Source organism: Dryobates pubescens, chromosome 23 (assembly GCF_014839835.1).
Source record: "Dryobates pubescens isolate bDryPub1 chromosome 23, bDryPub1.pri, whole genome shotgun sequence".
Lineage (NCBI taxonomy): Eukaryota > Metazoa > Chordata > Aves > Piciformes > Picidae > Dryobates > Dryobates pubescens.
Genome location: NC_071634.1, coordinates 9,664,696 through 9,688,342, shown reverse-complemented (window position 1 = coordinate 9,688,342; position 23,647 = coordinate 9,664,696). Strand labels below are relative to the sequence as shown.

General features: G+C 45.0%; 1 protein-coding gene across 5 annotated transcripts in view; it reads right to left on the bottom strand.

Annotated features, from left to right (window-relative positions):
* CTBP1 (C-terminal binding protein 1) overlaps positions 1–23,647 on the bottom strand; it is a 197,522-nt gene that overhangs the window by 144,061 nt on the left and 29,814 nt on the right. For all 5 annotated transcript variants that reach the window (XM_054172368.1, XM_054172370.1, XM_054172367.1 and 2 more), the window contains exon 2: positions 14,228–14,389. In XM_054172368.1, the coding sequence (XP_054028343.1) occupies positions 14,228–14,276 (49 nt within the window). In that variant the 5' untranslated portion in view covers positions 14,277–14,389. The remainder of the gene's footprint in view (positions 1–14,227; positions 14,390–23,647) is intronic.

The window sequence follows — 23,647 nt, the reverse complement described above, 5'->3', positions numbered from 1 at the left end:
CTTATTTTAGGGTATGATCTTCAGCTCAGTGCAACTCACTGGTTATGGTGGTTTTAAGGTTTTTTTTCCCTCCCAGAGATAAATCTCACCCCAGTGGAACCACAGCCCCCTTATCTGGTACAAATCTCTGTCTCTTTAGAAGCTCATTCCCATGCAGTACTGGATGCAGTCCAAACCTGAGAAATTCCTTCTCTGTACTGACTCTCAAACATGGTGTAAGTCTTGGTAAGCCTGGTAAAGTGCTGTCTTACCAAAGCAGGCAAATCCACAGGGTATTTTCACTATCTGTTTAGGAAAAGCACTTGACAACCACAGAGCACTGTTAACAGTAAACTCAAATCCACTTAGATTTTTATTACTTCTGCTTCAAAAAGAAGAGGGACTAGAGGGAATGGAACAAAAAATAGAAATGGGTAGATTCAGATTGCATGTTGGGAAGAAGTTCTTCACCACGAGGATGGTGAGACACTGGAACAGGTTGCCCAGGGAGGTGGTAGAGGCCTCATCCCTGGAGGTTTGTAAGGCCAGGAGATGTTCTGACAGGTGTCTCAGTTGGGGGTGAAAGTGTTGACCCAAACACTTTATTATAGAAGCCTATATAGAAGCCCTGGAGGTTTTTAAGGCCAGGCTGGATGTGACTCTGAGCAACCTGATCTCGTGTGAGGTGTCCCTGCCCATGGCAGGGGGGTTGGAACTGGCTGATCCTTGAGGTCCCTTCCAATCCTAACAACTCTGTGATTCTATATTGCTCATAGAATTCCCGTCAGAAGCAGGCACAAGTCTCCTTGATGCAGTTTCTGTAAGTGCTGCTCTAGTTAGACACTTGATGGGACAATATCTGAGTAAAAGGACAAAAGCCCTGCTCTTCCTAAGCCCGGCTGGTCTTAGGAACTTCTGGAATTGCTGCACGCTGCCAGCAGATGGGAAATCAGTCAGAGACGCAGCAGCAGCCTCCATCTGAAGGCTCCCAAGTAGGAAGGAACCTGTCCTTTACGCCTGATGGAATCCAGTGACACAGCAAAATATTGCTGCTGCAGTGTCCTCGAGGCGTGCCCTTCGGAGAGCCCCGCGCTGCCAGCTCACCGCTGCTGCAATAATCCATTACCTGCGAGTCATCTGCATGCACAAACCCAGCTCAGCTGCTGAATCAGGAGGTAAGGATGGAATTGCTATGTGCTGTAGCTTTTCAGCCTGATCATGAATGCTGCTATTGGCTTGCAGAGTTTCCTGTGTAAATATGTTGTGATTGTTCCTTCATAGAGGCAGGTATATGGACAGGCAAATTAAGAAATGCTGAGCAGCATTGCTCTGTAGTAGTTTGCTGGGGGGGAGGGGATGGGGGGTGTGTGTAGCTATGCAGAGACTTCTCACCTTGCTGAAAAAACAGACATGAATCCAGCCCTGGACAGGACAAGTACTAACATCATTTCACAGGTAAGGAAACAGCTACCTTGGGGAATTCCTCCCCAAGGACTCTAAGCAATTGGTTAAGCCCTGTTCTGATCTCCCATATCTTCAATCATCTACCACATCACTTCTGGAGGACTCTCCATAGCCTTGTCACATAAAGCATCTCTGTGGTGTGTTCTGCCTGCACCTAACACTGAGGGCTAGATGTTTTCCTTTAGTTTTAGGTATCTTGTTCTCTGGCTTTAAACACTTCAGCCATTCTGAGTCAGGCCAAAATTTACAAAAGCTAACTTAGAAGTGGTCTTTAAAAGTAAATATTCCTTACCACACCTATACAATGTATGTCTGAGGTCACGGAGAGCATTGTGTTTGGTGGCACTGCCAGGCTGGATGGGAAAGTGTTGGCAATGCACAACAGCGTGTACCTGAGGTCCAGGACACTGCTGGCTGGGTTGGGACACCAATGCACTGCATGCAGGCAGAGTTGCTTTATTTTTTTGTCTTTAATACTCAGAGAATGGGACAAGGACCCTCAAAAGTTCTACAAAGTTTGGGCAAGAAAAAGAGAAGCCTTCGGCAGGCACGGATGCAAGGGAAACTTGCAAGGGGTTCACACCAAAAGTCCACCTCAATAGCAGGGTTTTCCTGCTGCTAGGTTCAAGAAAAGAGCAGTGAGATCTATATGAAAAACAGGCAACACCAGGAGTCCATCTCCAGAACCTCTCCCTGCCACCAGCAATCTGCAGCTCAGGAGGTGCCTCAGAAGGTTCAGCAAACCCACAAAAGTACCTCCTCACTTTTTCAACCCTCTTGACCTGTGGTGAGAGCTTCCTCACTCACCTGCTGAGTGAAGGACCACTTCCTGCACCTCCAGGCATCAGGGTCACTTGATGCCTGCCAGTAATCACACTGAGAGTGAAAAGAGGTTTGCAGATATAACAGGCAAGAGGTTTCAGAGGCATTTGCTCAAGTAGGAGTGCTGCTTTCTACCTTAGGGCTGAGGAGAATAATTTAACTGCTGCATTCATTAAAATAGGTCAAAACCTTCCTGTTTATTCCCAGAAGGGGACTCAATGTCCTGACTGTCAACAGCGTGGAGTGCAATGCTGAGTCAGGTAATTTCGCAAGCATAGCTCATCAAGACTTTTCCAGTGAGAAATGTCATTGCTCCCTACCCCACTTGCCAGTGGGATCCACATACAGTCCATGGAGAATGCAGAAACTCCAGCCAAATCCTCAACTGCTCCCTAAAGGGATCTACTTTCAACTATCACAGCCCTCACTGAGCTCCCTGCTCTTTACAGGGTGCCACACACAGCTTGGTTATCTGCAGCAGGCAGCCTTCAGATCAAATTAGCACATTGACCCCAACCCTCAAGTGGCTGCAGCCTCCTTGCAGGGAGCTGCAGGGAGCAATGAGGTCCCTCCTTCAGACTAAACAACCCCAGTTCCCTCAGCTGCTCCCCACCAGCCCTTGTTCTCCAGACCCTTCACCAGCTTCACTGCCCTTCTCTGGACACACTCCAGCGCCTCAATGTCCTTTTTGCAGTGAGGAGCCCAAAACTCCATCCAGCGTTCAAGGTGTGGCCTCACCACTGCCATCCAATAAACAGTTAAATATTTTTCCACTAAGTGGGAAATGCTGATTTTAGGAACATAGCTGCAGGTGCTTCCATTCATAAAGGACTAATTCAATAAAAACCAGAGCAAATGAAACAGAGTTGAACATTAAATGAGAAAAATTAACATGCAATGCTAATTGATTTCCAGTGGCAATAGACTTGCATATCACCAAGGAAAATAAAGCTATCACAAAGAATATTTTAAGAAGCATTAGGAAACAGGGAGTGAAACAGAGATTATTTTATTTCCTCATTAGAAAAGGGAATCAGAAAAATGAACAAATGAAGGCTCAGAAATAATGGGGGGGGGGGGGGGGGGTAAAGGTGGCTAAGGCCCACAGCTGATGCAGGACCACACTTTCCTCTCTCTGTCACTGGATGTGCTCTGACCTTGGCATGGCAAGGCCTTTAAGGAGTTGCTCTAAAGTTCCTTTCATCAGCTGTTCCAGGATGCAACCATGCAGTTGTTGATGACTGTAATCACAAGGAACCTGTGATCATCTGGAGCACCAGGTTCCCCATTCCCAGGCAGACCTGGCAGGAATGTCATTGCTGAAGGAGTCACTGCTGAAGGAAGTGCCACTGCTAAAACAACTTCAAGACTCCTTGGTCTAGGGAGGGAATACAATGGGGCCCAGTGATGGAAGGCATTTCCTTGGTCAAGGAATGACCAGGTGGCACTTTTTGTTTCTGTGTCTAGTATCTCAGCACTCTTCAGATGGATTTTCAAAGGAAATCAGGCTCAGGTAATTGTGTCTGTCCATCTACCCACTGGGCCCTCCTTAACTCACTAGCAAGTTTCAAGCAAAAGCTGTCGGCAGGTTCAAGGAGGATTCAGTTCCTGTAAGTTTCATTAAGGAGAGAAAAAGAAAAAAGGCATCCAGATGAGAAGACAGAGTCCATGAGAGGCCCTGCTCTGTGAAAGGCTGTGGTGGGTCAGCAGCAGTAACCCCTTCAATGGCACCAGGCACACACTGACGCAGAGCCAGCCCAGCTGTTGCCTTACAGATGCTGGGAGGAGAGGCACTGGAATCCTTGCCTAGAGCCCCTCATGCCTGCCATCTTTCTGCAGAACAGGGCAGCTGATGCATGCTACAACTGGTCACAGGGGGCCTGTTGATGTGCATCTGCCTCCAGAAGAGCTTGTTCTGTTGGAGGATCCTGTTCTGGTTTAAGCACAACAAACTGCTCAAACCTGGAAGAGGAATAAAAATTATCTTAAAGCATGGAGGGTACTTACATTTCACCCAGATGGTACAAAGGGATCTCAAAGTGCTGATGATTTCAGATGGGTTTTGGGGTACTAGGACACCTACCTTCCCTAAACTCCAAACTTTGGGTGTCCTTATCCTCTCACAGATCTGGACTGAAGCATGTTGCTAGGCTGCCAACAACTGCCAGGCAACAGATCACAGCATGCAGCCTGGAGTCACGCTTACAATGCCACACGTTGAGCATATTCCACTGGTAAGAAATCAATAACTGGCATTGCCATAATCAAATGCAAAAAGTGATCCTGTTTTACCCAGGGAAGGGGGGAAATAAGAATAACCTCCTTGTGAATCATTCTTCTTGCCTTTCCAAAGTAAAACTTCTACACTCACTCTTCAACCAAATCTTTCTTCTTGCCTTTTCAAAGTAAAACTTCTGCACTTATTCTCCAATCTGCTATGAAATCAAATTAATTTCAGCATTAATGAACAAAGCCACTCACGTTGCACAACATGTCATTAGGATTCCTACTACTTCTCCTCTGAGCTCCTTCTATTCACTGCCCCACCAAATTATTAAAACAAAGCAGTTACTATGGTAACTAATTCATCCTCTGCATTATGAGATAGTTTCTAAACATCAGCGTCTGGTCCTCCTGACTTACATGCCCTAAATTCCAGTTTGAAACTCTAAACTTTTGTCTGGCTTGCCAGGAAGGCCTCTTACAATCCCTGCATTCATGCAGATTAGGATAGCTGGAGAGCAGCTGCTTTTGTTCAGTGCGGGGAGGAGGAACAGTTACCAAATTATCCGAGTTTGATAAATCGCTGGTGCCTGCCTGCGTGCGAGCGCCCAGCAGCTCTCAGGGAGCAGGGACAGGAGCTGGGAAGCAAACAGGCAGACAGGACCATCTGCAGGTTAGATAAACTAAAGCCACAAAACGCCTGGCAGATGTTGTGGAAGCCAAGGAGCATCTGCCCCAGTGGTAGCTGATAGGGAGGAACACCACATGGGTATGCCTGATGCCCTCTTCAAGACAGAGAGGAACAGCAAGGAACGAGACAGCGATAAAATTGCCTGGGAAAAAGTTTTACTAGCAGCTAATGAAACTATTTCTTCAGCTGTACACTCCTTGACAAAAAGAGGCCTCTATCATGCATTTAATTAACACTTAAAATTACTCTTAATTACCTATTAACAGGAATCATAGTCTATTTGAGTGTCACTGTCTAGCACAGGAGGAAGCTTTCTGAAAATACAGGTGGGATCAAAAGAATAAAGACTCTTTCCTCTTCAGCTTTTGTAGTGCTGCTGCCACTGCCTGTAATTTCTATGGTTTGTTTGGTTTTGGGTTTTGTTTTTTTGGTGTGTCTCCATTTAATTGGCAGAATGAGAGGCTTGAAGAATCGGTGCCTAGGATGATACTTTGAAAAACAAGCATCAGGAAAAGGAAAACATGAGTAATGTTGAAATGCTAATTTCTAGCTTAGAAGAAAACAAAACCACATCTACTCAGAAACACAAACAACTTAAATTTAGTTCTCACAGGAAAGGAAGGAAGCAGGAGCCTCCTTATGGAAGCATCTGAGCAGAGTCACAAAGCACTACAGCCCTCTGGCTCCGCAGTGGTACCCATGGGCACACCTGTACCTGCCGCAGATGCCAGCTGCTACCACAGGTAGCAAAGCCTCGTTTTCTAAAGGGATTCCAAGAGCATAACAACAGCCTCCCGTATTTGTGTCACAGGAATTCGAAGGCTCGAGCTGACCGTCTTCTGTCAGAAGAACAAAAGGCACAGAGGCAACGGCTAGTTTTCTAACCTGCCGTCTGCCTTGAGAAGAGCTGAAAGATAAAGCTCAGATTTCTTAACTCCAATGACCCATCCATCAGCTCACAATGACTTTGCTAAGGGGAGAATCCTGAGAGAGTCTCCCTTCGGCAAAGCCTCCATGCAAGCCCCCCTCCTTAGGGAGAGGAGCCCTTCAAGTCCAGTACTGACCCCAAGGAACAAGGACACAGGGATGGAGCAGCAGATGCCTTCAGCACTAGGAGACTGTCTCCACTTCTATTTTCTTGTTGCCACTTGCATAATGACACTCCCATCCTGTCTACGCTAAAGGAGGAAACAAAATCCCTTTTTGCATCTCAGACTGCACTTCCCTAAGGATGGGAACTGTCTCTGTGAAAGCTGAACATGCCTGCTTTAATTAGATGACTGCTTAAATTTTTCAGTGTGTTTACCTCGACGCTTAATCTTTGAACAGTTCAGCGTACCGGCGAGCAGAGCAACGCATAAAATCCAGGGCTTCCAGAGCAGCTCCCCTAACCCCAGGCAGAAAGAAGCATCTATTGCCACCAACCACTTAGACTTCTAAAGCTTTTAGAAGTTTTACCAGGCACTCATCTGCAGAATCTGTAGTCTGAGAAGTCTTCTAAAAGATTACTCAGGAATTAACTGATGAGGTGTGGTTAAGTATTAGGATTCTGATTCAAATGCAGGTGGCATTACAAATACAATTAGCACAACCCTCTAAACTCAGTGCCAGGCTATGCTGTTTATTGCATTTAACACTCTGTGACACCAGTAAGACTTTATTCTAGCTGTAAGATGCTCCGAGTATATCACAGCTGAAGGTAGCTGCTGGCTGTCACCAGTAAGCAGTGGATTTTATATCAATACACTGATGAAAATGTCACTACAAAGATAAAGCCTGTAATGATGGACACAACATTTTCCTTAACACATTTGTAATCAGTGACCTGAGCCTTTCAGCCCAATTTAAGCATCTCACTGAGATTCTTTGCTCTGTAGGTTTTTTTTTCTTCTCCTCCTCAGTTTTTCTTGTTAAAATAAAGCTTTTCATTAGCAGCTACTGTTCAGCATCATTAGGGCAAAATGGGCTTTTAAGCTAATTTTCTTTCATACAGCTTGCATTGTTACTGGTAATACCTCGGTAAAACCAGAGCAGCTTAAGTGCATGCAAATTCAATGCTGTTTAGGTAGCACATCATAAAGATTCAAATTACAAAAGCAGGTTACTGCAGCAATCCAGCAGAAAGCCCAAACCCCTTTTTCACCACAAAAACAAACAAAAAAATTACCATTAAGGATAAAACCAACCCCCAAACATAACCCTCTGCATAAGTATTTCAGTTGCAAGTGTAGTAAGACATAGGATGTTTGTGCTCTGAGGTAAACACACACACCCCCCCAGCACAGAGATAACTTTCCATAAGGTGTGCTAGTGGTAAATCCTCTTATGTGATGACTCTTGGGAGCATCATTTTCACTTTATTATTTCAAGGTCACCTTCTCTTAATCCTTGGAAGAGCCTCTCTGTTCTTGGAAGACAACTGCTATGGAACAGATTGAATATTGTACCTAATTCTCTCTCTTTCATGCTCATGAAAATAGTTTCAAAGTTCTTACTGGCAAAACACAGGGTAACAGTGTTGCATGGTTCAAACACCTTTGCATGCAACACATCTGCATTTTTAAGACACTTGTAGCTGAAAGTAAACTGATTTACTTATAGGATGTCCTGCTTGGGTTACTCTAGATAACTCTGCTGAAGCGCTTGGGTTACAGCGGAAAGGTTTGAGGGCTGTTCCTGCAGAGAGATTTGGTGGCTTTTACCACCTGCTTCCTAATTCAGTTTATACTGGTTTGCCAGGGAGAACAGGAATTTTCTCCAGTTCAAAATCTTTATTTGTTTGCTGAAGGCACTTCAGGAAAGAAAAATCACATTTTGGTGACGGTTAATTGGTGCTGCGTGAAAGAGCCACTTTCTCTTGGAAAACAGCAAGTGGTAAAACATCAGGAATCTTTTAGCTCCCTCTGCTGCCCTAATCCCTCAATGAGCCTTCTTCTAAAGCCTGTCAGAGAGACACCAAACAAGGAGGCAGCCCCTTGATGTCTTTGTAGGAAACACTTGGCAGTTTCCTATGCCCAGCACCGTGATAAAAAAAACCCCAAACCTCTATAAAGCACTGTGGGATTTACCACTGTCTGCACATTTCGTTCTTTGCTTCCTTTCTCTGACACCTGCAGCCAGTGAGACAGGTGTAAACATTTCCAAACTGGGATGTCAGTTAAGAAAACCGATAGAACCTCCTCCAAAACTTGACATCTGCAGTTCCCCCTGATAGAAGACAGAGCTAAGTGTGCTCACCGCCTGGAAGTATTTATTCCTCCTTCCTTTGATTTCCAGATCAACACACAGAGAACAGAGCTCTAGTAAAAATTCTTTTTTATCTTCAGGGGAAGCCCAAGCCCTGCCAAAGTAGGCCATCTCCATCATTAATATGCAGCAAACTTGCCTTAGCTGCCAAATTTCACAACTGCAATGGGTCAGATCACAGTTGACGCAAGGCACACAGGCTCCATCCCTGGTCATGAAATAACACTTGGTATTTGTCAATCTGGGACTTGCCACTTGTGAAGAAGCCAAGCTCTCTATTACATGCACAAGAGGGGGAAAAAAAAGAAACAAAACAGGAAAGAGAATGTGGGTTTTTTTAAACTAAATGACTCTGTATTTCAAGATTTCTTTGCAAGTTTGGAATGAAGAAAACTGAATTTATTTCCTATCTGCTTTCTTCTCTGCATTCCTCCTGGAACCAGCAGTATAGCACATCAGCTATCATCACCTCATCTTAGTAAATCTCATGGTGTACAGCATCAGGCAAAGAGAAAAGCAGCTTTAAAAACACTAACATTTTCTTACAGGGCATGAAAGCCCAGCCCATGCCCTTGAAAGAAACTCTTCCTTTATCCTGCACTTCTACTGTCTTTCAAGGAGCACAGCACTTGGTATTTGCCAGTGATGAGACCTTCCCAAAGCAGGGCTGCCCTTCATGAAAGCAAAAGATGAGAGAGATTTTATCTGCAATTGCAGAAACCCATCCCATTAAGATGCAGTTTCTTCTCCAAATCAGCTCCTTTCTCAGCTGATAGAGCAGCACTGCTAAAACAGCCAAAATACATCTTGGGTTTTCTGCTGGACGCTTTTAGAAAGGAAGCAGCAACCTGTGCGTGAAGAACAAGCTTGAGCTGTACACCAGGGCTGCCTAAAAAGGGAAGAAGACCTGGGATGATTGTTGAGGAGCTCTGAGGTGTGCTAAAATGCTTTTTGCTTCCTGAACCCCAGAACTAGATAAACATACCATCTGTCTGGTGGCAGATAGGGTCTGCACAGCCCTTTTGTACTGGCACACACCACAGCCTGTGCTACAGGTACCACCTACAAGGTGTTCTGCAGAGAAATTTCTGGTTTCAAGCAATCATCAAACTGAGAAAGTGTTGTGCTGTAGTTTAATCCTCAATATCTGTGTGAACAAGCAAGAAGACACAGGAGAGGACATCCCTTTCCTCCTCCTAGCTCCAGCCACATGCCTCAGCTCTCCCCTTTCAAGAGCTCCCTTGGAAACCCACCCCAAGCAGTGGGGTCTGAGCACTGCCTTGGGCAATGGAATGTGTAAGAGAAAATTCTCTGTGCTCAGCAAGCTCCCTCACAGACAAAGGAGACAAAATAAAATATTCTTGATGCTGCAGCCACCTTCTGTTGCCTTCCTGCTTCATCTATCAGCTCACAGCGAAGCGCAGAGCTCGAGACATCCCCACAGGAGCTTCCAGGCAGCGGTCAGTAACAACAGACACACATTAATTAAAGCTTTCTAGAATCCAAGCAGACACACAGCATTGTTTACAGGGGTGTTGGGGTTGTTTCTTACAATATAAAGCACAATAATACCTTAATTAGAGATAATAACTTTTCAAACTGCCAAAAACATTTAGATTCTTTTTTTTTCAAATTACCCCCAAAATGAACATATTTTATTTCTGCACTGTGACACTTCCAACTGTTCTGCCAAATGTATACTGCTATAATTATGCTTTGCAATCACCAGCAGCACCGGAGAGGGGGACAGAGAACAATATAATCAGGGACTAATTAATCTTTCGCATGCCTTGATACCATTTATCTTCAAGGGAGGAATCCAAAATGTTGGTTTATAAACTGGCAAGTGAGTTTAATATTAGCATCTCAGAGTGCCTACAATCATGTCTTTATAGAATCATAGAATCAGCAAGGTTGGAAAAGACCTCAAAGATCATCAAGTCTAACCTGTCACCCAAGACCTCGTGACTACTAGACCGTGGTACCAAGTGCCACGTCCAAACCCCTCTTGAACACCCAAGCACAGCTCCCAGCTCCTGGTGGAAGTTAGACAGCAGAACTCAGTACCTGGCTTTTTCAAAGAACAGTCTTCAGTTTCAATCCTCTACATGACCTCTAACATATACAGAATTTATAGAGCCACACAAGCCCTAGTTTGTGTAACTATAACACTGGGATGACAGAATCACAGAATGATTTGGGTTGGAAGGGACCTTAAAGATCATCAAGTTCTACCCACGTCTTCACAGTCTCCTCTGGACTGACTCTAATAGTCCACACTCTTGTGTTGGGAGCTCTAGAGCTGGACACAGGACTCCAGGGTCTCATGAGGAGAGACAAAGCATATTTTACACCACCCTTTTGAGATGATACACGTAAGAACAGGGCAGGGCATTGAAACGTGCATGAAAATCATTGCAAACAGTCTCAGGATTAAAAGCAAATATTCTGTTTCCTATTTAAGGAGTGACTGAAGGGAATCATTGGTACCTCAGAGACAAAATCACTTACTCAGCTACATTAAAAGAAAGCTAATTGGTCCCAGAGTAATAGAGTCAGGTTTTTGCTGCACTATCAACTCAAATGTAGCAGTACCACTACCATACTATGGTTAACTGACAAGGCAGGAGTAAACCCATTGATGCCTGTTCAGTTTGTTGCTTCCTTTGCATGATTAGTTACTATGAGCAAGTGTGCAAGTTCCCTAAGGCCACAGCTCCAGGAACACTCTGTGTGCGGTCAGCCCACTTGAAAGAGTGTTTGTGGTCACCCACACACTCCTCAGAAAACTGAGTGCAGCCCTGCCCCATGTCCCCAGCCTCAGCTGTTCCTCTGGGAAGTCAACCCCACAACACTCATCTTCCAGAAGCTGAATGTCAACTCCTCATCCCCTCCTTGAGCTGGAATACTCAGTAAGGGATTGCTGTTTGTCACCACTCCAGGTGTCATGATGTGTCCACAGCTGCCCACCACAAGTTTGTGCATTAAACTAGTTGTAAAAAAATAGATAATCAGAAACAGTACTGGCTAGTAAATCACTGCAGCCTGGTTTTAAGTGGAACTATCAATAAAAAGGAATGCCATCTTCAAACTACTTCCTACTGAGGCAAAAGGCCAAGTGAAGAAAGCTACAGGCCAGCTGAAGAACAAGAAAAGGTGACAGAAGATCAGCTACCTTTGCTAGCCCTACAGCCTGTTACATGCCCTCAGGTGTGCAAAATCTTATGCACGTTTCTGAAACAGACAGTGTTTGGGTTGTGCTGTGGAAGACACAAACTGGCACCAGAGAACAACTTGGCATACTTAATTTTTACACCTGAACAGGAGATAGACAGGGAAAGGCCTTTTTAAGACAAACTACCCCCTTGAGTTTTTATCCCACTTCGGGCAGTTGCAGGGTGAGGGATTTAAAACCATCAGCTGAGATGTGGTTGCAAACCCCACAGAACACTGGGACATTTCACATGCAGACACTCAAGAGCAGAACACAGCTCAGACACTGTCAGGAGCCAAACTGAATTCCTCTGAATGTACTATTTCAAGCATTTTCCCATATCCATTGTTTCAGCCCCTTTCTGCCTGGCCTTCCCACTCTTATTTTGAAAACCTGGCTCTTTGTCCAGCAGATAGTGAATGGGCTTAGGAAGCAGAGGTGGCTAAGAAAACTTTTTCCAGTGTTAATTTTCAGCTGGCTCAACTCCCTGCACTGCATGGCTGTGCAGATCTCACTGTGGGATGCAGTAGATTCTTCAGGGCTGGGAAAAACATGCCAGACAAAGGTGCTGATCAAACAGCATCACTAGATGTGAATATCAGCCTGGGGGAAATCTCTGCTGCTTTAACCAGGCACAGTGGCCACTGGACTGGCACCTCTGTCCCTGACAACACTCCTTGCCACATCACCACAGACTGTTCTCTCCTCTCCTGTTGTCCTGTTTATCACTACAATGAGCCCAAAAGGAGGCTGAAATTCCACCAAGTGTGTTGAGCTGATCTGACTGCTGGCTGCCATCCAAAGGGACAGGTTTTTCCAGCCTCCCCACCATTTGCCAGCTCAGCTAACAGAGGCAAGAAGAAGAGTACACACTCTGCACTTTTTTTATTGAGGGGTCAGATGCAGGCACCCTGGGGTGAGGACCTGGGAAGAGGGAAGAGGGCCATGCACTGCACCAGCACTCCTCTGAATCACTCCCAGCTAATCCAACTGCAGAGCTGACCAGAAGGAGGGGGAGCCTTCCCCAACTGCATGCTCTCAGCAACCACCTCCCCTTTCTCTGGACAGAGATTAGCGCCCAGTGAGCAGATTCAACAGGCTAGTCAGTCTAAGCAGAACACAAGAAGGGTTTGGAGCAGGCAATCTGGGGCAGGCTTGGCTGGTTTTAGAGGAAACAAACAGGGAGATAAATCATCTCCACCAAACCTGGTACTGCACCCTTTGATACTTGGATGAAAAGCCTCTTTCTCTGGATCCATCGGGATCCACGGCCCCAGCACCCCTCAAGGACCCTTTCCAACTGCCCCTTCCATGTAGCTGCTTTGTCAGTTGAATAGTGACCTGAGGAGTTCACCTAACTGGAACACATGCCAACAAAGCCCTTTACTTTCAGTATGAGTCTTCTCAGACTAGCTCAGCCCATGGCTACACTTGCCTCGGCACAAGCGGAAGAACAGGGGCAGGACTCAGCTGCCAAGGGTCTGCTCACACCAACAGCTGCCAGCAGAGTCTCAAGGTCAACATGTGTAGGAGCAAATGGCCTGAAACTGTGCCAGGGGAGGTTTAGGTTGGAGATCAGGAAAAATTTCTTTGCTGCAGGAGTCAGGCATTGGAACAGGCTGCCCAGGGAGGTGTTCCACCTCCTAGAGGTGTTCCACCATGCCTAGAGGTGTTCCAAGAGACGTGTGGGCATGGCACTTTGAGATGGAGTATAATGGCCATGGTGGTGTAGGGTTGATGGCTTGACTTGATCTTAAGAGGTCTTCCCCAACCAAAACAATTCTGTGATTCTGTGAAATGTTTCATCTGCAGTTCTCTGCTCCAGCATTAGACATGATGCAGAGACCATGTGCCCAGGACTCTCAACACTCTGCCATCATACCAAAATCAGTTAGTTAGTTAACTATGCCCTTGCCTTCTAGGGAGAAGCTAACATTTCAATACAGAAATGCATTTAGACCAAACCAGCACACCTTGTCCCTCCACCTGCTTTCACACCAACTCTAAAAGCAATACCAGGAACACACAATTCAGTCATGTGTGACTTAAGGTAAATGCCAGACCCAAAAGATTACATCCTTTCACTAGAATTCAGGCTGGTTTTATTAATACTGATTAAAGTTTGAGGATCTTCTGGGTCTGGGAGGGGGAGGGTTTGAGTGTTTGGTTTTCATTTGGTTTTCTCCTTCCTTCCTAGGATCAGAGACAGGCTGTTAAACCAACCTGTATGAAGCAAGTCTGTAGAGCAAAGACCCTAGAGAGCATTGTCTGATCATCTTAGCCTCTTGTGATTGTTATTTTATACAAACCTACAATCTTTCACAACATTTGGGCAGAGTATTGTAAAATACTATGTTGAAAGCAAACTTAACTGTAGAACAGCAGAGTGTTCACGCAGCGCTTGCCTTTATTTATCTACATTTGTTCTCAGCCAGAACCAGCATTTGTGCACAGCCAATGTAATCCCAACAGGAATTGCAACTCCATCAAAACCACACCAAATGCCCCAAAGAGGGGAGTTCTGGTGTCCAGAAATTCAGTAACCCTCACCACTGACGCAGCTGACATTAGAAACAGATATGTCTAACCTTCAAATATGCGATCCAGGCGTTGCCGCTTCACTTTGTGTTTGTCCATGAGAGAGGTAAGAGTGGAAGCTCAAAGAACGTCCCCACGCAGCTTGGTGATGGTCTTCTCAAGCCAGCCACCAGTCAGAAAATGCTTACTGTATTTTAGAAACTTGTTTTCACCTGTGAACAGAAAGATAAACTTCTTAAACTTCATAATCCAGGGGGTATTTTTCCCCACCTCTCTTTAGACAGATGATCTGAAACACATAAACCACATTGAGCAACCTGGTGTCTCACAACCACCTGCCTTCCAAACACACAGAGAAGCAAAGCACACAGTGCAGCTCAGACAACCTGGTATAAGAAATGCTCCAAGACAGCTGGTTGCTGCCTTGTCACTCCTCAAAACTTGTTTGTCCTTTCACTGGACACAGCAGCAGCTAGAGAAGGTACCTGGGGCAGGCACAGGTACACAGCTTTCATAGCATGGCAGAAATGTGGCCACCTGGAACGAGACTGGAAAGCCACACTTGTGCAGCAGAACACTGGCAGCAAGACAAAATACTTTCTATTCTTGGTTTTCAGCTTCCCATGACAAAGTACAGCAGAGGTGGATAGTTAGAAGTTGAAGGAAACACTTAAGAGGCACAGACCTGAGGAAACGCATCAGGGTGACAAGCCGGCATGCCAACATCTCTATCACCCAAATGGCATTTGCAGCAGGTTTATGCATGACTAGGCAAGCTCTTTGGCAGCAAGTACAACTAAACACTTCTCAGATAGCTGGGCAAGACAGCAGAAGGGCATTGCAACAAGCAGTCTGCTTTTCCAGCCAAACCACTGAGAAGCAGGAAGGGGGGATGGGGAGAGAGAGAAGGAAAAATCCCTCAAGAAAAAATTAATCAAGCAGTAGATTATAACATGCACACGAACAAGTGGCTGGGGTAACACTGAGTATACAGACCCTCTACAAAGCATAGCCAGAGCACCACTTTTATCTGCTTTTAAATATCTCAATAGACTTTGAGAGCCAAACTCTGCATTACGAGCACAGTGCACATCAAAACGAGCCAAATAATCCACTTCCCTCTCTCCTTTCATCCCTGCCCAACAGCTTTCAACATCAGTGGATAGCATTAAATGGCCTTTCAAGTGACTGAACCTACAACTCTGCTTGTTTCTTTCTAGAGGCTCAACTTTCCTAAAGCCAAACAGGGCATATTCCAGCACCTCAGGATGAAGATTCATGCAGTCTCAGTGAAATGATAAAGGAAAGCACTCTGAATACCAAGAACTGCACATTTGCATTAGAATAGGTATCTTGACCAGCACGCCCTGCTTGGTGCATTTGGACTTTGTTAAAAGTTCCTTTCTTTGTGTTTACTTTCATTTTAAAATGGAGCTGATGTGCAATACTCATCATGCTTTTAACGCTTCATTCAGCCTCATCCTCCTCTCCTCCTCCACACCTCTGTTTCTTTAACCTCAAACTCACGATTCTTCTGCTGTTTTGCACAGCGTCTGACTCCAGCTGAATTATTTCATCCCATCATGAAAGGGGGAAGAAGAATTGATGAAGGATGCAGCAGCCCATTTTTTTTTTTCTCTTTACAAAACAAGAAGAATGTTGCCACGTTAGACATTTTTCTCTTACATTCCCCAAACACATCACTCTGCAACATAGAATGTGGCTCTAAGATCGCACAAGCATCACATCGACTCTGACACACATTTTAAAGCTTTAAAAGCCCCACAGCCACCTGCCTTTGCCTGAGCTGAGGCTCACTCCTAAACCAGGCTTTAATTTATCACTTCTGTTTTATCATCTACTTCCTTCCCTAGTACACAAAAAGATCTGGAGGATAAGGAAGAGAAATCAGAATATAATGAACATTTTAAACGCTTGTCCTGGTTTAAAATTTTTATCGCCGGTTTAATTTCCTGTCTTGTAGAGACACAAATTCCTGCTGGCCTCCTGCTGCTGCTGCTGCTGCTGCTCTGGTTGTTCATTCAGCACAAGATTTTTTCCACTCTAGTCACTCCATGTACAAAGCTGGATGACAGCTGTAAAAAAACACAACCCAGACCATCTGTAACTACTGACCTACCACTGCAAGTGTCGCCAGATGTTTGCTGTCTGTCTCCAGCAGCTTCAAAATGTACCCAACAAATCAAGGAGGGTTTGGGGCTTTTTTTCCTTTTAAATATTGGGGTTTAATTCTTTTTATTCATATGAAGTTCTCATAAGTTTTAAGAAATACCCCCTTTTTTTGGAGGGGGGGGAAAGGAAAATAACGTGTTAGCACAGCTCTAAACTTCACCCTCACGCAGCTCTCTGACACTCCACATTCTAACACAAAGAGAAGATGACGACATGGAAAGCCTTACCCAGCAAAACAAAAGCCTTATAATTATGGGAGCATTAGTTACTGCAATTACTAAGCCACAACATGAATAATTGTATTTGAGAAATTCACTAAAAACACAAGCACACTGCCTAAAGAACTCCAAATCAGAGCACAGCACTGCAGATCAGATTTCTGCCGTTCAGCACTTAAAGTGAGGATCCAAGTGATTGCAGAACCCAGACTGCTTGTGTCAGGTATTAGCTGCAAACCATCTGAGATACCATCAGTGGGCAGAACCCTGCTGAGCAGCACACATTTTAGAGTGAAAGGCACACTGCTCAAACATTCAGAGGTTTTTTTTCTTTCAGTTAGGCAGATGATTCCAGTGTTTGAAAATATTTGTAATGCGCCTCTGGGTGTTGCAGTCTGGAGCATTTGGCTCTTCCCTGAGGAAGGAGGAGCTTTACTATTTCTGAGACTGCAAGACAAAAGGAACAGGGAATCTCCAGCATTTTTATAGGAGGGTGAGCAAATTCTGGGCGCTCAAAGAGGAAGAAGTAAAGATGTCAGCTTTTACTGCAGTTTTCAAAGCAGGTAACAGGTGATGGGCTCAAGGATAAACACAAGGTGTGAGTGAGAAGAACTGAAGGAAAGTCCCTCCCAAACCCATGACCTCTCCATAAACAGAGAATGAAAAGGAAGCAAAGAAATAAACACTTTTTAAAATGACAAACTTGTATGCTAATTATACACACAGGGGTAGGCTGAGATAAACTGCAACTTCCTAAGGAAGAATGCCCACCAAACCCAAAAGTTCACAGCATTTCATGCAGCACCCTTTCTTTTTCCATCAGTCTTACAGCAGGATTTTTGTGAGGACCAGATCATGTTTTTGCTGACTTCCAACAGGTGGGGAAAGACTATCAGTAAAATGTCAAATACATCCTGCACAGCCTCTGCTCAGCGAGCCCCACTCACAAGAGGATCCAGAGGAGGAACTCTTCTGAGCACAGCCCAGGCAAGGCAAAAGGCTGCTTTCTGCCTCACCATCAGCTTCCTCTGCGTGGAAGGCCTTGTTTGCTGTCCCAAATCAGATGACAAAGCACAGGAAACCCAGACCAGAAATTAAATACACAGAACAGACTGACAGATCATTAACATACAGAGAACAAGGTTGTGAAACTTCATGTTACCCTCAGGAACCTCAATCTTCATTTAATTTAGCCATTCTAATATAGATGTTCTTGAAATGAAACTACATTAAATTACTGACTTTCTTTTTTTTTCCCCTTTCTACTATCATCTTTCAAAAGATATAAAATAAGGCTATTGTAACAAAAGCTGGAAGTTTATATTCCATATTCCATTGCCATCAAGTTTTTACAAATTGAATTACTTTCCTTCCCACCCAGGTAAGAAAGATCTTTATTTGTCAGGACACTTCATGAGCTTCAACATATCCATTCTGCAGAGCCCTGGAAGCAATAAGTAAAGATGATGAAAAAGGAAATGTATCCAAATTTCACAGTATTTCTTCAGCACAGAACAACAATATCTTGTGTCAGGCAAAAGAGAGGACAGCTTCAAGACAGTAAACAGCAGGAAGTGAAATGCCACGTTAAAATGCTGTCAGAGGACTTAGCTTCACCTTGACATAAAAGCAACGCTGCACTAGCATAGGAAAGAAGTCCACGTGCTGAGGGCATGGCAAGAGATGGGCTCTCAGAAAAGGGAAGGCAAGAAAGAAAAGCTAATGATGTATGAAAGACATATCTACTTGAAAAAGCTCTGCAGATTTGTAGCTGAACATTCCTAGCACCAGTTGCAACAGTACAGCCCAAACTCTGGCTCCGAGCAGCGCTGCCTCACAACAGAGGATGCTGTGCACTACGCCCACACACAGAGTAGAATTTTGACCTTCATACCTGATGTGGTGTTTAGTGGTTTGTTTGTTTGTTTTCCTTTCTCATGTTCAACGTATTTACCACTGGGACTTTGAGGAATGCCCCCTTAAAATACAGAGGAACCTCAAACAGAAGGATGAGAAAGAGAAGAAGAGGACAACGACTTCTGTCTATGTGTTTCTTCAGAATGCAGCCCTGGCAAGGCTGCTGCAACAGCACTGGAACAGCCTGTTCCTCACTCCTGCAGGACATGATCTGTTCCTACATTTCATTCCATGCTGCCACTCTTTTCTGGAGATGCTGTGACTTATACTGAGAGCTTCTGCAGTATAAACCCTCACACCACTTCCACTGTACTCAAAACTCCTCTTGCAAAGGGCCCAACTACATTTAAAAGTGAGTGTGGAGCAGAACAAAAAGATGAATTGCCAGCAGGAAAAAGCATAAGGTCAAACTTTCGGTGCAAAATTTGAGGTTATTCCATCTTGTCTTACAAAAAATTAATGCTGAATTAATAAGAATATATATAATTATATCTGCCTGCCAGGCAATTTATCTCGCCATTAAGTGTGGTTAAGCCTCTTTGCCTTACCATTAGATGTCAGTACAGTCTAAGAGAAACTATACAGGGAGCTTCAAGATCCAATAAATTAATCAGAAAAGTGAAGCAATTACTGAGTTAGACACCAAAAAAGAATGTTAGATCCTACTCAGAAAAGGGCATTAAGGAGGGTGAAGAAGGAGAACACACAGTGGTGAGTCCCCAGCCTGAGCAGGACACAACTCTGGGGAGTACAACAAACACGTGAAACTCTGTGTCTCAGTAGTACAGAAAGTCATGAGCCAGCACACTAACAGCAGGAGGCTTTGGCACCCAATCTGCAATGCAACTGTAAAAGCTGGAGTCACAGCTACTGTGGACACCTAAGCTTTAAGTGGCTTTTCAAAGGAATTACAGAAGTTTATGGAAAACCCATCAGTGGTCACTGATGGTAATGGCCGTGGTGCAAAGCCACCTCAGAAATCCATAAGCCGGTAAACACCAAAGCTAAGAAAGATGCCAGTGCCTGCTTGCTTTGCTCTCACCCAGCGATCACTGTGCTGACCATTCAGCAGCTGCCATCAAGGGAGATGCTTCCTGAAGAGCAGGAGCAGAACAAACACAGTGCTTTACTCAAGCAGCCACTAGTGACCACAGGGCAGATGGACCTGCAGCCCCTTCTGACACATGAGCACACTGTACATCCTTAGGGATTGCAGAGGTGTTCTAGGAAATGGACTGATCCAGCCATGTAGAAAGTGGTGTCCACGGATGCACAAGAAACATTCCAACACAAAAGTAAAACAAGCTAGTGGAATTATACCTGAAAGATGCTGCTGGACTCACCAAGCTGACAGGCTGTCCATCACAGATCATGCAAGATAGCTACAAACATCATGAGCACCACTAACTGCCTGGGCCATAGGCTCCACCAGAGTGTATGGCCAACTCTTGCAGTGTCCTTCACTGCTGGCTGGTTATGCTTAATGGTCAGTTCAGGTTAGACTTCCAGGCATCGGCTCTGCCTGGCAGATGGAAGAAGTCCCTAGTGTTGTCTCCACAAGTACCACTTCAGTATCACCAAGCTACTCCTCAATCTATCAAGCTCCTAGTAAGTCTTGTGTCTGATCCTACACTGTGTCCAGAGTTTGGAGTCTGAAATCCAACAGCAAGTTACCAAAGTGCCAGAACAAGACCAAGCCTTGCAGGAGCACTCACATCTATGTCCAATGCAGAAGAACTTGGGTTGCTCTCCAGTCCTTGGAGACAGTCTGGGACCACCCCTAAGATGGAAAGACTTTCTCCTTGGTTCAGCAGTTTATTCATCTCCAATGCAAGGCCTCTGCTTTCCAGGGCAGGGGTCCTGCCCTGTGAGCACAACCCAGTCTCACGTTCTGTATTTATGACCTAAACTCGAGCGAGTTTGACAAGGCACAGCTTATCAAAGCAAACTCGACTGCCCTGCAGCACTTCCACCTCCTTTCTTTCAGCTGCATCAGCAGGTTTTGCTGTGTTTATCAGTGAAGGGGTTTTCCTGTTGAAAAAAAACACACCAACCCCAAACATTCAAAATAATCCCAAGAAAGCCCCTTGTCAGCATGCCACTGGAAACAAAGCTATAGGCTTCTGACCTATTGTCCACTAGTTTTTAATACTGTGGATGGCTCTTTTGTGCTCTTCTATGTTTTGAGTCAATGAGTACCAAATAAAACATCCTCCAAAATGTAAACATTTAATACCCCTGAGCCTGCACCTTTTATGGCATGAGAACATTGCAGTGATGATTGTACAGCCACAACAGTGCCACATTTTACCAAGCAAAATCCCAGAAGTAGGGAATACATTCCACTGATTGCTAATGGATTTAGCCTGCAAAATGGTTAAGCACTGCTCTAGCACTGTATCTATGCCATTTTATGGAAGAAAAATGGACTAAGATAGCATGTTGCTAGTTAAGCCTTTAGTTTCCAGGCCATTCTCATGTGCCTCTGCCATTCTCATTCACTTGCTCACAACTGCATCTGCATTTGGATCAGTTACTACTGCTTACCAATTAACACAGCAAACAAAGCAAGGAGCCAACAAAATAAGTCTTTGCCTTTAAAATCCTCTTAAAACCGATAGCTTAAACCAAAACCAAACAGTGGTCTGCATGTAAAGCACCAACAGAGCTGAGTACATCTTATGGTCACATGCTAAGCATTTGCATCTTTATGGATTAATTTGTTGTACACAAAGCCATTTTCACGGAATCACCAAGATTGGAAGAGACCTCAAAGATCATTGAGTCCAACCTGTCACCACAGATCTCCTGACTAGACCATGGCACCAAGCGCCACGTCCAATCCCCTCTTGGACACCTCCAGGGATGGTGACTCCATCACCTCCCTGGGCAGCACATTCCAATGGCTAACAGCTCTTTCAGGGAAGAACTTTCTCCTCACCTCCAGCCTAGACTTCCCCTGGTGCAACTTGAGACTGTGTCCTCTTGTTCTGGTGCTGGTCACCTGGGAGAAGAGACCAACCCCCTTCTGGCTACAACCTCCCTTCAGGTAGTTGTAGACAGCAATAAGGTCTCCCCTGAGCCTCCTCTTCAAACCAGGCAAAAGTGTATTTAACTTAATAGTGGTGAAGTCTGCATCGATGGAGCATGGGAAGCAGGGCACTCATGCCTTCGAAGGCCAAGCACAAGTTAGCCTTGCTTTGACGGCTGCTGTTATTGCTCCAGCAGTTGTTCAGTGACTGCCACAGAAGATAAAGACCCTGCAACCTCTTCCTGACTCATTTCAATATAACTGAAGCTCACCCTACACATAATTAGATTTGAAAACATAAACGTTTTTGCTTGAATAAATAGCATCAGGAGTGCAACCCTCGGAGTGCATTTCCAATTATGTTACAGTTCAAAACAAATGAAAAACTGTCCTTTGAAGAACCGAGTCATGAAACACACCAAAAGGTACAAGCTGTGCTTTTGTTGTCTCCGAGAGCGCAGCCTATCTGGGCTGAGATTGTCAGCTTTGCAGCGTCTACAGCTAGATGGAAATTATCTGTATAAAGGGACTAAAATGTCAAATTCTGAATTATCTGATAATTCTACAACAGATGGCCTAAAATATTAGTGATTCAGTTGTTGCTGGCATTGGGTCAGTTCTTTACTTGTTAATTAAGGACCTTCATTTTGAACTATTATTTCGCTATGAAATGCCCACGGGGGGTGGGGGAGGTGGGGAAATTAGAAACTTCATGGCTGAAGATTTTGTAAAGCTTGCTCTCCATTTGTGCAAGAATCTCCAGTCTGGCTGATTAATAGAATTCCAGTTGGTGGGGGGAGGGGGAACAAAAAAAACAAACAAACAAAAAGTATATCTAGAATAGAATTAACCAGGTTGGAAAAGACCTTTGAGATCATCAAGTCCAACCTATTACCCAACACCATCTAATCAACTAAAACATGACACCAAGTGCCTCATCCAGTCTCTTCTTAAACACCTCCAGTGATGGTGACTCCACCACCTCCCTGGGCAGCACATTCCAATGGCCAATCTCTCCTTCTGCAAAGAACTTCTTCCTAGGTGGGTTGGATAATAGGTTGGACGCAATGATCTTGAAGGTCTCTTTCAACCTGCTCTATTCTATTCTATTCTATTCTATACCTCCCCTGGTGCAGCTGGAGACTGTGTCCTCTTGTGCTGGTTGCCTGGGAGAAGAGACCAGCTCCCACCTGGCTACAACTTCCCTTCAGGGAGTTGCAGACAGCAAGAAGGTCTGCCCTGAGCCTCCTCTTCTCCATGCTAAGCAACCCCAGCTCTCTCAGCCTCTCCTCATAGGGCTGTGCTCCAAACCCCTTCCCAGCTTTGTTGCCCTTCTCTGGACGTGTTCCAGCAAGTCAACATCTTTCCTAAACTGAGGGGCCCAAAACCACACAAAAAACCCAAACCTAAAAACTTTCACTGCCTGTTGTCTTCATAATATCTAGCTTCTGCCTGAAGTAAATGCTGGCAGCATGCAAGTGCATACTATCTGAGGACAAGCACTAGGAGCAAGCCCTCAAATAAGCTAAGGTTTGCTCCACGAAGCATCAGTTTGTTATCTGATGCTTGGAAATCTGCAAGAGCACACACAGGTTGGCAAGGGTATGGAGGAGTATTAATCAACTCCACACATGTTAACAGACTTTTGAATGGGGGAAAAAAAAAAAAGAAAATTATGGCTAAACAATCCCAGAACCCCAGCATGGTGGGGGGCAGAAGGGACCCCTAGAGATCATCCAGTCCAACCCCTGTGCTCAAGCAGGGGCACCCACATCAGCTTGCCCAGGATCACCATGTCCAGGTGGGTTTGGAATCTCTCCAGAGGTGACTCCACAATCTCTCTGGGCAGCTTGCTCCAGGACTCCAGCACACTCACACGAAAGAAATTTCTCCTCAACTTCAGAGGGAACCTCCTGGGTTCCAGTTTGTGCCCACGCTGCCACTGGTCCTGTCACTGAGCACCACTGAGAAGAGTCTAGCCCCATCCCCTTGCCCCTACCCTTTAGCTCTTGCTCAGCATTAAGAAGATTCTTCCAGGCTGCTCTTCCCCAGGCTAAAGAGCCTCAGGTCTCTCAGCTTTTCCTCCTCACAGAGATGCTCTACACGCTCAG